Below are 14,280 nucleotides of genomic sequence, written 5' to 3' on the forward strand. Positions count from 1 at the left end.
CAATGATACTCTATCCACCTATTTTCTGCTCGTATTCGGGTGGCTGGTGAACTGCACCCATTCCCAGTTGGCTTTGAGCGAAAGGTGCGGTCCAATTTGGACTGTTTGATAGCCTCTTTTTGTGTGACTCATTTGGTGTGAAGTGCGACTTTTGAAAAGCAGGACATGCATCTGTGTCCTGGCTGATCAGTAAAATATTGATGAATTGCACATACATTCCGTTTTGAACGGTACTCCAAGACGCTTTTCCGACCTGTCAATCACTTTACAATAATAGCCAATCAGATGGGCGCGTTGTCTTACCCCCTGGCTTGACACGCCCCTCTCGCCGTATTGTCCCGCAAGCAGTGCTGGTTGTCAGTAGCGTGCGCTTGGAAAAGTTAATGTTACGAAGAAAATGGTCCTCAGATGCGCTTGTGGAACGTGCAGTTCTGATGAAAGATATCCTGCTAGGATACAAGGGGCCCGGTTGAATCATTTTCCAAAGCCTAAAACACAGTTGATGATGTGTCTACGATGGATTAAGGCTCGCGGAAGAGCGCACGTACAACTGAATGTGGACAATATCAACAAACACAAGGCTGTATGTTCGAAGGTAAGTGAGGGAGAAGTATTTTTTTCTGAGTTTGATTGAATTATCATCAGTGCTTTATACATTCCAGGAGAACAACTTCCACTTTGTTAGTGTATCACTGACCTGCTGAATAAAGTGTGTAATGTTTTATGCCGAAGTGTCGGGTTAGGGATACGTAAATGTGCGATGTCATGCAAGAGAAATGTGTCTTTGCCTATTTGTTCTACGTCAGACTTTTAAGACAGAGCACTGGTTTCCATTACGAGCCAAATCAAATGAATACACCCACTCACTTACAAAGACTACAATGGTATTACTCGTGATCTTTACAAGTAAAAAAGTACTCACCCTGCTTTACATGCGCAGTATGATTCCATTATTTTATCCTGTTGGATTTCAATCTGATGTTTGTGAGGTTTCAAACGTTTTTGCATTGATCGTCAAAGTTTCGCTGTAACTCTGACATTTCGTCCTGCTCCGTCCAAAATCTTAGTTCCGTGTACGTATCCTTGCGTGGAATAGCTGAGACCTCTCTGTAGGACTCTCTTGGACAAGTCTGATGCATTTGGCAAACAACATACTCCAATATTGTCATGAATATGCGATACAAAATCGACTTGAAACATGTTCTGTTCAATCGCCATTTTGGAAGTTTGTGGGACATGGCTAAGGGGGCAGAGCTTAACATCACCATCAGAAAGGTTCATTGTGCCTGCTATTCACTCATTTGAGTCACCCCCAAGTGGTGGTAACCTACATGTGTAACTACAACTGACAGATGTCCGGCTGCCATTCTATGCCTACGACCCTTCCGGCCACCATCAAACATCCAGCCACATTCATTCCTAATAAGTTTAAAACTATAGTAAAGTATAAAACTATCCAAACATATTTTCAATGTAGTACAGTACTGTTTTATAATAGATTTTCACCTTGGGTCTTGAACATTTCCCATCCACGATAAATAGGTGTTCACTCCATTCCATACACGGTCAAATGTGGACTTGTCTGGCATAGCTGAATGTATTTTGTTCACCCTTTTAGGTTTTCTTGTATTCTAGATTAACTGTGACCATCTAAGTCCTGTTTCATACGAGTATGAACATTCGCGGTCAGTACACGGTGATTTTCACATCACACCCTGTGGGAACCTGCAAACGGGATCACACCCACGATTGAAAGTCCTTAAAAAGGCGCCGGCGTCCGACTTGAGATTTAGTCAGCACGACGCGAGTGCCGGTGAGAAGGAAATCCATTATTCGCAGTGGTATTTTGGAGGCGGCGGAATGAGGGGCTTCAGATGTTGATGGCGCATAATATCATCCCCGGCGTCATTTATCGACACGAGACAGGAACACATCCTGCCGAGCGCGGCACGTGAGGAATTAGATTACCTTTTCTGCAGGCAAAGATTTCTCCAGATAATAAAATGCGCTTGTGCACCGTGCATTTATAAGTTATTTTGTGACAGGATGCAGCTATACGTGTACTTTCACAGAAGCGTCTTCCAGTACCCTTACAAAACGTTGATGTAAGACATTTAATAAACAAAAATAAGACACATTTCTCAATGGACAGATTCTCATCGCTCTTTTTTTTTTGGGGGGGGGGGCATTTTATGGTTGCAAATGGCACATTTCTGTTGCCCTCAAGAGAAATTAAAAAAAATATTCCCTCTCAGGCAGTCTTGATCAGGAGCAGTTTTGCTCACACCTGTGGACGATTTAATTTTAGAATGTTGCCACTTAAAAAAAAAGGTTTCGGGAGGGGAAGTAAAAATAAACAAAACATAAAAATAATGTGGTTGAAAAAGTATGCACACCCTGTTCTATCCAGGGATGCGGCTGTGTTCAGTATTAGCCATTCATATTCAAACTTACAACAGGGGCATAAAAAGAAAAGGACTGGAGGTGCCTCCAAAAGTGATCAAGGGACGACTGTAGAGATTTCTGGCAAGTAGTGGCTGTTCTGTACAGCAATCTGCCATTTTCTCCATAAGTCTAGTTTATGGGGGAGGGTGACGAGACTGAAGCTTTACCTAAAGGCTCCGTCACACCATGACGTTCTGGTCAACGTTCTCTGAACATTTCAATCGTTCTTTTTTTCAAATGAGGATGACACCTCTGGCGTGTGATTCACGTGTGTCTAACGCATGACTAACGTGTGCCTAACGCATGAGAAGCGTGTATCGGCGACCAAATAAGATACCCCTAAAAACCATTAGCGTGTGCTAACGTATCACTGGCGCGCGACGAGCGATTTGTCAACGTTAGACGAGCGTGTTGAGCATGTGACTAAACGGGTGAATAACGACAGAATAGCGTTTTGCTGGCATGTAATTTTTACAGTGGAACGGGAACGAAAATGTTGGAAATGTCATAGTCACTTCAGTTGTTGTCGTGAGTTTGAACAGCCAGCATCTCGCCCCTAGACGAAAAAAAGGTGGGGTGCGGACTTCAGCAACTAGCGCTGCAAGTAAGAATGCAAAGCATCGGTTTATATACATGCATGGACGTTCGGGAAACGCTCGAATGACGGTCAACAGACGCCAAAGGACGTTCGTTTGACTTTAGTTACACGCTGTGTGCGCGAGGGGATTGTTCAGTGGTCGTTGACAGGTCGCCAGTGAGTCGTTCACTGCAAAGCAAACGATTAAGTAACAACCAAGTAACGCTAGAGTAACGACTGACTAATGATAGCCAAACGCGTGCAACGCTCGGAGAACGTCTCGGGGAGAACTTTTGTGCATGTTCAAAACCTTTTTTCCGGACCGGCGTTCTCCGCTGATTCCTAGCGATCAGTGATGTTCACTAGCGTTCAAACAACCCTCTTCTGGCGCTATCCCGGCGACCATGGGCGACTACCAACGTTTCCTCAAACGCTAGAACGCTGACCAGAACATCATAGTGTGACAGGGCCATTACGAAGAGGAAAAACAACACACTCCCGATCCCACGTGGGAATATTCGTTCGGGCCCGATAAAACCCCGTTAAACTTTTTGGACACACTACTGGAATTTCAAAAGCCGTTCTGTCGGTCCGTCCTGCAGAGTTTGAAATGTGGTTTCTTGTTTCATATTCGTTCACATGTACAGCGTCTGACGTAATACGCAAGCTTGACATTAGTCTGCATTTTCCCCGCTTGATGAGGTTAATCTGTCGACACGAGGCCCGCACGTAACGCTCGCTGCGCTACGTGCGCGTAAGAGGAAGCGTGTGTTCAAAACGAGACCATCTGTGTTGCCTTGGAAACCAAAGTGGGGAGGAAGTCTGCTTCGTGATATCACAGACGGGATGTTTTTGATCTCGCGGGGACGGTCGATGACTGATGGTAATTAATGGCCGCTTGTTTAACCATCAGAAACTGACAGTGCGGATGCAAAATCAGGTTGCCATTTTTTTTTTTTTTAATGAATCTAATCAAAACCGTTTTACAGTTTTTCAAAATGTAACAAGATAAATGTGCCTCAAAGACTGTCTAAAATAGTGAAACACTATAAATGTTACTCTTTAAATATTTGTAATATGTTAAATTATAAGTATAGCTGTTCTCCAGAGACAAAAATCTATAATTACTTGATAAAATATTTTGTTGAGATCAACAACAAAAAAATATAAGTAAAATACTGTATAATGAAATGCTAATAAGCTATACATAAAATATGATCAAAAAAGGTGTCCTTTAATAATACATTAACCAAATATTAAAATAAAACTGCTTCCACTGAAAAATATGTTACTGATGAAAAATAAAAAGTAAAGTTTCTTTCGGCGTCGCCACAGCGTGTCATCTCAGATGAACGCACATATGTTTGGCACAATTTTTACGCCGGATGCCCTTCCTGACGCAACCCTTCTCAGGGAGTGGAGGCCCCAGTGGGATACGAACCCACAACCCCTGGATTATCAAACCAGTGCTCTAACCACTGAGCTACACGGCCTCCACTGATGAAAAATAAAAAAACCTAGTAAAACATTAAATAACAAATATATGTTGAATACAAAATAAATGACTTTTGTATTTTGTATATTATACTTTTTGCTGTGTTTGTGTGTGTGTGTGTGTTTGTGTGTGACACACACATGCACACACGTATCTCCACATTTATCCAACAGTGTTGCGTTTTTCTGGAAAGGCATAATTTTTCATTTTTAGGTTAAAAAAAATTTGCTCAGGAAAATATAAAACTAAGACCAAATTCAAATGTAACATTGAATAAATATTGCAAACAAAATACAATGATCAATACAACAAATTAAGATTTGAAAATTTAAACATAAAATAATTCTATTTGTCAGTTTCTGTCAATGACAAACATTTATTCAACAAAAAAAAAAGTTTCATGGGAAAATAAGTAAATTAGTTTACTTTTTAACAAAGCACATTGCATGCATACTTTTCAACAAACAATGGAATATTTTTATTTTAAAAGATAATGTAACATGTTTGTGATTCTATAAAGGTATTTCATCAATATAGCAATTGTTTAAGGACAAATGTAACATTGTAGTCTTCCAAGTGGTTTCACTCTTTGTCCGCCGTCCATCCAAACTAGCAACACAAATGTTCTAAAATTCTAAAGCACAATGCAGCGACATGCCTCCCCTTTGTCTAAGGACGATAAAATGTTATCTCACATCATTTCCCTCTAATATTCCAGACATTTGCAATTCCAATGTCATGAAGTCGTTTTACCTGTGGCTCATCTGATAATTGACATTATCTCCCCATAAGCCGGCAGCCATTACGGCTCATGTTCCACTGCGTTAGCATCGGCGACAGATCGTTCGCCCGCGTCCTCGTGTCAAAATGATCCATCAGCACCGAGCTACGTTTCCATCGCCGTCATCGTTGCGAGTTAATGAGGCGAGCGAGCGACAGATTGGAGGCTATTAGACTCGGCGTGGCGTCCATGAAAGTGTTAAGAGCGGGTTTAATGGCGCGAGGTTTTTTCTATTTTCTTTTTTTTCTTAAGAGGAGGGGAGGCACACTTGGTATGAAAGCAGTTAAACTTAGTTCTTGTGTAGAATACACAAATTGTTTCTCCGAATGTTGCCTCCAGGTATTATGAGTTCATATTAACATAATCCAAATATTTTGATTTACTGATTAGTGTTTCCCAAGTTTTGCGTCAAGGCTAATCGTACATGAGGAAAAATCTCACAGCACGCCACCGAACAAGAAGTGAATTCACGGCTCAATTGTGTGCCTTCTGCCATGAAATGAAAGACTGCTGGGGAAAGAAATCGAATGACTCGAGGCAAAATTTCTTGCTCGAAAATCCACCAGGACAGAAAAAAAAGCCATTCTGCTTGAAACTATGTTTGCACCACTGCAAATAATGTTTCACACGGACATTTATTGCTGACGGACACCGTGTTAATCCACTGATAAACTTTGCCGAGACACTGTTGGATGTGTAATGTGATTTATGAGCTACCTGAATCATTTAACCTGAATTAACCCGTTTACTATTTCGCTGTCTCAAATTGTGTACACCAAATTACCGTACCATACACTCAAAACCAACATATACAGTTAAAGATAAACATCCATGGCTCAGAATTGAGAATACAATGCATGTTGACAGTCGGAATAAATAAATAAACAGTTCACTTAAAAGACTAAAGTGGATAATAATTATTCAGTTGTTCAAGCAATAATCAAAAGAAGAATAGATTCTCAAAAGATTCGACTGCAACACCTCTGAAAGGAAGTGCATTTAATTAAGAAATGAGAAAAAGCAAACGTTGCTGGAAAAATGAGAAGATAAATCCTTTTGACACAGGGTAACAAATGGGTGTATGCTCATTTCTACAGTCAAATGGTGTGATGGATACCATAAATACCGTAGTTATGCAGTCATAAAGCTGTAATTCCCTTCACAAATAACCTCAGGGCTACAAGATATCATTGCCGGCGGCTAATTTGGCACCGCACATTGATCTGGATTCAAGTGTGAAGTTTCCTTCAGTCCAGGTACTGTTCTGTTCCTTGGCTCCACCTCAAATGTGAAACTAATGAACATAAGACCTATAGAAAATGGACGGATAAATGCCATCAGTGTGGCAAGAAATGAATTTAGTAAATGAAGATGGTACAATAGGTAGGTTGTCGAAGAGTGTATTCATCTATCCAGCTTGATAGTTCCCACACAAATAATAAAATCCCCACCACCGCCCTCGCCACAAGCATCTTTTTTTTTTTTTTTTTTATGGTCACCCTCGTGTTGGCTATATCTCCTTTTTATGTTTTACAAAGCACAGTACGGCTCAATCTCGGCCATTCACTCGTAAAATCCACGGGGTTCCTACCCACTTTTTGAAGGTTTGAAGCCGAGAGATACAAAGCACATCTTGAAACTGTATTGTCACCAGATTATGAGTCATTGTTTGTGTCAGTTTTCTCGCACAAAAAGACTTCTTTTCTTTGCTTGGCCTTTCATTTGACTCACGTGAAGATGTCCACGGCCTTGGAGTGAACGCGCTGAAAATGTTTATACTCTGAATGCACAATAGAACTTTTGGATCATTCGGTACATTTGAATGTAAAGTGGCATTCCTAGTCTTTAATATCTTTGAACACGTACTTTCTTTTACTGGATTCTGCGAGTTCATCTAGAAAAAAAAAGAACAAGCTGTTATTGTTGAGACTTTTAAGACCCATTTTTATATCATTAGGGAGCTCGTGTCAGTCATTATGCGGATGGGTTCAGCCTTTCAGCCATTGTGTTCGTTTGAGCGTTTATATGGGCAAATTTTAGCACACTATCTCATTGATCTGCTTTATAACGCTGCCAGTGGTAATGTCAAACAGTCCCATGGTCGATTGAGTGGATATGCGGAAATTTAGTAATGGCACAACATTGGCTCATATTTATAAATATATACTGAGAGAGAAAGCGTGAGAGAGAGAGAGATTATATATTTTCATGTCCCACCAACACACAAAATAGCTCATCTTGCTAATAGCATAATTGCCTAAGTCAATTTTGAGCATTTTACTAAAACAGAACAAAAAGTCTACAAAAAAAGAAGCCCTGATTGAACCTATGCACTTACTTCGACCTGAATGAATGAGATTTTTTTTTTTTTTTTGTAAAATATGTATAACGTGTTAGCTCCCTTGTATTATGTTTAGTTTGACAGTATATTTTAGTTTGGATTAGCAATTAACAGCCACAAATCACATTTTTTTCCTTTTTTGTTTCAAGAATTATTCTATTTGCCATATTGTTGCTTGTTTTGAAGCAAGGTGAGTTCACTGCCACGATGGTATTTTGTTGCAAACATTTGCTAGCAAGTCAAAGCAAAAAAATAATAGGAATAATTGGTCCAATCGATGCCTTGTATCTTGAAAAACTCATAGGTTGGGTCACTGTATTTACTCTTTGACAAAATTCACTCATTAACACTATAGAAAGGGAGAATAAAATGACCCCCATTAATCCTGAAATGCGGTAGACCTGTCCATCATAAAAGGACGCATAAAAATTCTCAGGGCCCATGCCGGAAATTTTAAGTCAGCCATTCTGCTTTGAAGCAGCGAGTTCAGGCAAATTCCGGCTCTTGTCCTTTGAGAAAGACCCACGTAGAAATTCCCCCAAGTGAGCCCCAATCTGAAACGGGTATCCAAGTCAGATGGGCGGAGTTTTCTTCATATACGCCCTTTCAAATGGGTGGAGCTTGGCGTCAAGGTTGGGGTGCAGTGGCCCATTTGTCACTGCTTGCGCTTTAATTGAGATCCATTTGTGGCTCTCCTGTTTTTAACTGGAGCTCAACAGAAATTTTTGGGTAACCAAAACAACAGCACCCATTTAAGCACGTTAACAGTCTCCAGTTCACCTAAACCTACAAGTAAATATCTAGTCACCTATACAGTTGAATAAATAAATGAACCAGGCTGCTTTATGAGGATCGACAGCAGTTGGTAAAGGGGAACAAAATATTAGCATAGTTTTCCATGTGACTCTACCCATGAAAGGCATAAAATGAAGAAAGCCGATGAGAAGAAGAGAAGTCAAGGACTCCAGTTCTGAGGATTTTGTTCTTTTTGTTTGTGTCTTTGTACACCAATAGAAATTGAGGAGACGCTGAGCTGTATGTAAATCGATTGGGAATGCAGCCGCATATGGAAATAGAATTACTGTTGTCGAGCCCACATCTTCATTTCCTCTGTCTCCCTGCGTCGTATTTGCAGCAGCAGCAACAGCAGTAGTAGTAGTAGTAGTAGTGGATTTCTTCCAAGTGTGGCCTCCAGCTACTACAGTATAAAAAGGCTTCAGGTGGCGCTGGTGGTGGAGGGGAAGCCATTAGAAGAAAATCAGCGTAGTTAGCAGTCGGTCTTCAAAGGAAGCGTGCACGAGGGGCCACGCTTCTTGCCAATGGTTTCACGCTCGAGGGGCTTTACACGACGGTGAATTTTTACAAAGTCACATGTACAGTATGCAAATGAGGCTAAGATCTACTCTGAACAACACTGTTTGAAGAGGTGACAGAAGTACGAACCCTCGGTCTCTTTAGTAGATGTAAAATTAGATGTGGGTAGTAGCATAATATGGCATATCTGTCTCAGGCATATTCGCATGTTTAAAAACAAAAAGATAGAAAGCACATTAGCCACCAGTCATTTTCAGACCCAACATCATCAAATAATTCACACAAATAAAGCCATATATTAAGACATCCTTGTTCCTCCGAATCTGGGGCCATCATTGTTTATGCTTCGTTTTTCACATTCCTCCATATTTCTGCAGTCTTTTTGTTTTCGGCTTGTAAGGTCTCGGTCAACCAAGATCTCAAGCATGCGTCACTTTATTTCTCTCTATTCACGTATTTTATGTCGTGTTGTATCTGCGAAGGTTGAAAAAAGTAGCAACCCTATTCTGAGAAAGTATGGGATAGAAAGTAGAACTATACACATACACATCTTAAGAACAGTATTTGTACTCTACTACCTCCTACCACGGACTGTTTGAAATACGATTATGTCAAAAAGTGTTTACACAGTTGTGACAAATCAAACAATCGCATCTGTGGTGACCTTTTGTAAATCGTGATGTCGTTTCAGATACAACAAATACAAAGTTGCGCGGTCATGAGACACACAAAGCAAGAACGTTTTTGTATGCCGCTCTGTAATAAGTTTTCTGCCGCATCCTTGCATGCGTGATCCCCACTTTGGGTTCTTGGCCATATATCTCAGCCTGGCATTCAGACAGTCTCGTTGGACGTGCAGTCCGACTGTGAAGCAATTGCGGGTTAGAAATGGGGGGAAGGTGGATGTAAGAGAAATACTGTAACTAAGAAGTTGAAAGGTTAGGAGTAGAATCGCAACAATGCTTTTTTTGCAGTGTTGGTCTGGGTGACATTGACATGACACTTCTGGACATGTTGATAAGCAGCTTTACTAGTCGACAGCATATTAGTGTGCTATTTTTGGAATACATTTTTTTCGTTATGTGCATTTAGGCCTTTAAACACTGTTTGCCGTCACTGAAATTGTAGTTTTCTGCAATCTCTGGCCAAGGTGAGGGATGTCATGTCGTATTTTGGGATGTGAGCCTGTCGCATCCTTGCTGGCATTTAAAAATAATGTACAATTTGCTTGGCAGCACATCTGAGTTTTGCTTGGTGCGTCTGCCTCACAGTTGAAAGGGTGAAAGTTTGAAACTCAGTTCAAGAAAAATTGTGATAATCTATAGCTATTTTTTAAGTTGAACCACAAAAACATGGCGCGATTGTCAAGGACGAAGCGGATGGTTGCAAGGAGATGAAACGTTGTTGGCGATAATCCTTTATCGCAGTCACTGACTACAATGTGAATTTCGGTATCAAAGACTTTGCGTTTTGCTTCCTAGCTACGGGTACATATCAGATTATGAATATAGCCAAGTATTATTGTAAAACACATTATATGTAGATAAATATTTTACTGTATATAGTGTATTGTATGGCTTGGGTGTGTAAAAACCATTTGCATTATTGATTAGCTGTTACGTCTGTGATATCGGCAGACTTGGCATCATTGATTCAAATTTTGAATCCGGCTAAAGTAAGACGACATCCCTCCTATATTGCCTGAAATTGCCAATTTAATGAAGAACAGTCCTTTTGACTAGCCTAACCTATCCCTTTCCCTATCCCTCACTCTTACCCTAAATCCACTTATCTTTTTCCGCATTTGTTTCCTATCCCTTCCCCTAATCCTTATCCTAATCCTAAATCCACATACCTTTTTCCTTATACTATCCCTATCCCAAACCCTTACCCCAACCTTAAGATACAACTTGAATTTTCTTTAACTGACAAACATCGAGACATTTGACTTACGACGTCCAAAGGGACACAACTGACGACTTTACTGACTTGGAGTGAGCACGCGCCTGAAGAAGGTTTACATGAGCCGAAACGTTGCGCAACAAGACTCACTCTCGTACGATGTTTTGAATTGGCAGTATTTAAATTTGGAAGTTGATCGGATGTAGTTGTCAACAAAAAGGATGGAGGCATTTATTGTTTTATTTATTCATTTATTTTTTTTTAAATTAATTGAATAGATCAAAACTTGAATTTGTCTTAAATTAAGGGGGTAAACAAATTATGGGGTTATTACTAAATTTGAAAGGATGTGAAGAGGAAGTCAGTTTGGGTGGACAAATCTTTGGATCGGAGTGCCTGTGCCACTATGCACCTAACCCTTGTGACAATCCTAAATCATATTGCCTCGCTATTATTTTCTCTTGTATTCATTTTGTCTTTTGCAACCTGGAAAAATAACTGCTAATTTGAGTTTTGGAACAAATTGTTTTATGGACAAATACGCACGGACAATTTAGTCTTTAATTAACATTCTTGGAATGAGGGAGGAAGCCAGTCCACATATACCTAGAGGAACCCCACGCTACACAAGGTATACATGTAAAGTCAACACACGAAGGCCCACGAGCCAAGATTCAAACCCAGAACCCAGAAAAACCGCTCTTGTGTCATTTCCTTTTTTCTCCATTCGTCATTGTTGTTATTGTACCTTTTATGGGCTTCTGACAAGCAAAATGACCTCACAATGGGGAGTTATAGTGCCACCTTTTACATCAAGCAGCCATTTTCTTGTGGACTAACAACGTTTGTATGGCCGTAAATCATCCGGAATATAGTTTTATGTGGCTATTAAGATTGTTTTGATCGATGGTTTGTGAGTTTCTGCACAAACAGGAGATCGTTTTGAAGGAAAATAACAGTGTTTTGTTTCCCTGGCTATTAAGAGCATCTCATTCATCACAATTAACCCTGCGCGACCATTAGCGCATCCTTAATTAGGCCGCCGCGTCTGGAGATTCACAACGCTCGCGCTCGATCGATGTACTCTGGCTCCAGCAATTACTGCAGCGTAGCAAAAGCTAAAGTGATCAGAAAAGTAAAGTCGAGGTGGTCAATAAGCAGCATAAGGCGCACAATATTTATATACAGTAGAAATAAAATAAAATCGTTTGAGCCTGAGGCTAAGTTCCTCAATAGAGACCTATCTATTTTTATATAGCGTTCGTCCTCATTAGGATTTCAACTTTGCAGACGTGCTGGAGCCTTTTAGCGCAGACTTTGGAAGAGAGGTGGTCAACACAATGAAATGAGGTCATTGCAGGGAGGATGGTGGTGTGTTTTGTCGAAGAAAAACAGAGAACTACCAACATACCTCCTCTAATTGCCATTTTAGAGAGGTGACACACCTTTGACCAGGAGTGGGTCCAAGAACAAGTACTAAAAATAATGCCATTATGTCTTGGAATTGTGATAAAATAGTTTCATTTTCATCAAATATTATTCAGTAGGAGTATTGTGAGGTAAACGTGCTAACCACTAGGGCAGCGTTCTCCCCTGTCAAAAACAGTGGTCAGATAAAGATCAACTGGAGTGTTTTTGCCAACTAGTTGATTACAGGCAGCTTCCAGAAGATCAAAACCCGTGGTTTTAATACACGAGTTCTGGTCATGCCACTCTGATCTAAGCTGGCTTTCCCAAACACGCATTTGCTTGGAATTACAGCACACGTGCCACTAATCCAATATGGAGCGCAACGCACATCCTCGCTTGCCCTCATGGCAACAAAAACAGTTATACATTCTGGAAAATAAAAATGCTTAAAATACACACACAATATTTTGGGATAACATGGTATACCAAATACTATACAGAAATCTTGTTCCAGATGCAAATGACTACCTAAGTCAAAACTGTGCCAATGATGTTTAAGTTAAGTATTACAATTATGATCTTTCAAAAAAATACAAAAATAAGGTAACCACTGTAAAAACAAAGTACATTTTTCCTTGGGTTTTTGGGGGATGGTGGAACAGATTAATAGTATTCCCATTCATTTCAATGCAGAAGGATGATTTGAGCTAAAAGCAGCGCAAATAAAGGCACCACTGTAATTCTTTTGTCATAAAGTTCATGTTTTTATTTTAATTGAATTATTGAAAACTGGTTGTATATAAATTTGTTGGTACCTAGAACACAACCAAGTAAGTTTATTATATTCCTGTTTCTGAAAATTTGTCTGCGAGTTGTTCTTGATTTTTTTTTTTCATGTGCTATAGAAAAATGATGTTAATTTACATATTTACTGACCCCCCCGTATCACAAGCTTCTGGTGTTGGCATGGCAGCAGAGGGAAGTTTGGTGTCCACTTGCTCATTTGCACGAGACCAGCCCACCCCCTCAAAACAGGCTGATATTAGATAAACTATATGAAAGAACCTGTTTTATATAATGAGAACATCACAATATGTTGCCTTTAATGGACTGTCTGGTTTCAAATTGAGCAAATGAGAATTCATAATGTTTGGGGGTCATTAGGGACAGATGTGTGAGGATTTAAAGGTTTAATATCAGCGCCTGTTATAAGAGTGTAAATTGTATTTATTGCATGCGACAAATGTTGAATTTTACTGGAGTCAATAGTGGAGAAGGTTTTTCTCGGGTTGGGGGTTGGACTTTTGCCTGCGTCCTCGCAAGCTGCGTTGGTGACAGCATGATAGGACTCATTCCCTCTGACTGTCATTTCTTGCGAACCCTGCGGAAATCTCCTCTTGACACGTCTCACATGATTGCTGAGTAAAAGTCACATTTTTATAGTTTGAAACCTTTTTTTTTTTTCCATGCTTTGCCATGGCAGTTTTGGACAAATGACTTTTTGTAGTGTAACTCGCCTTGGGAAATCAATAATGTATTTTCATCGTACATCATGCGCGACTGCGGACACGCACACAGTCACGGATAGACACATACACGCTGAGATCATCTACGTGAGGCAGCTGAACAAGTGGTATGACATTCATGATGAAGTTAAAAAACACACACACACACACATGAAATAATTACCTCTACTGAGATTGGTGCTGTTCTAATCACGGACGACATTCACATGAATCCCTTAAATCCTCACCGAATCAACTCGTGAGCGTCTAAGAAATGAATTCTCCCCGTCCCTAATCCCATTCTGTCTTTTCACAGGCGTCTTTTCGCCAGCCATTACACAGAGACGCACTACCGCGACGATGGACGTGTTGTCAGCGGTCCGCGCAACTCGACGGTACGACGCCAACCCTCCACACACACCACAAGGATTTCAATGGGGGGTTGCTTGTTCCACAATGTTTTCATCACTGGAAAGTGACCCGGTGCGTACGTGCGTGGAAGCGTGCGGC

General features: G+C 40.4%; 1 protein-coding gene across 2 annotated transcripts in view; it reads left to right on the top strand.

Annotated features, from left to right (window-relative positions):
- adam12b (ADAM metallopeptidase domain 12b) overlaps window positions 1–14,280 on the top strand; it is a 63,422-nt gene that overhangs the window by 17,501 nt on the left and 31,641 nt on the right. For both annotated transcript variants that reach the window (XM_061837287.1, XM_061837286.1), the window contains exon 4: window positions 14,087–14,165. In XM_061837287.1, the coding sequence (XP_061693271.1) occupies window positions 14,087–14,165 (79 nt within the window). The remainder of the gene's footprint in view (window positions 1–14,086; window positions 14,166–14,280) is intronic.

This window comes from Syngnathoides biaculeatus, chromosome 12 (genome assembly GCF_019802595.1).
Source record: "Syngnathoides biaculeatus isolate LvHL_M chromosome 12, ASM1980259v1, whole genome shotgun sequence".
NCBI classification, from domain to species: domain Eukaryota; kingdom Metazoa; phylum Chordata; class Actinopteri; order Syngnathiformes; family Syngnathidae; genus Syngnathoides; species Syngnathoides biaculeatus.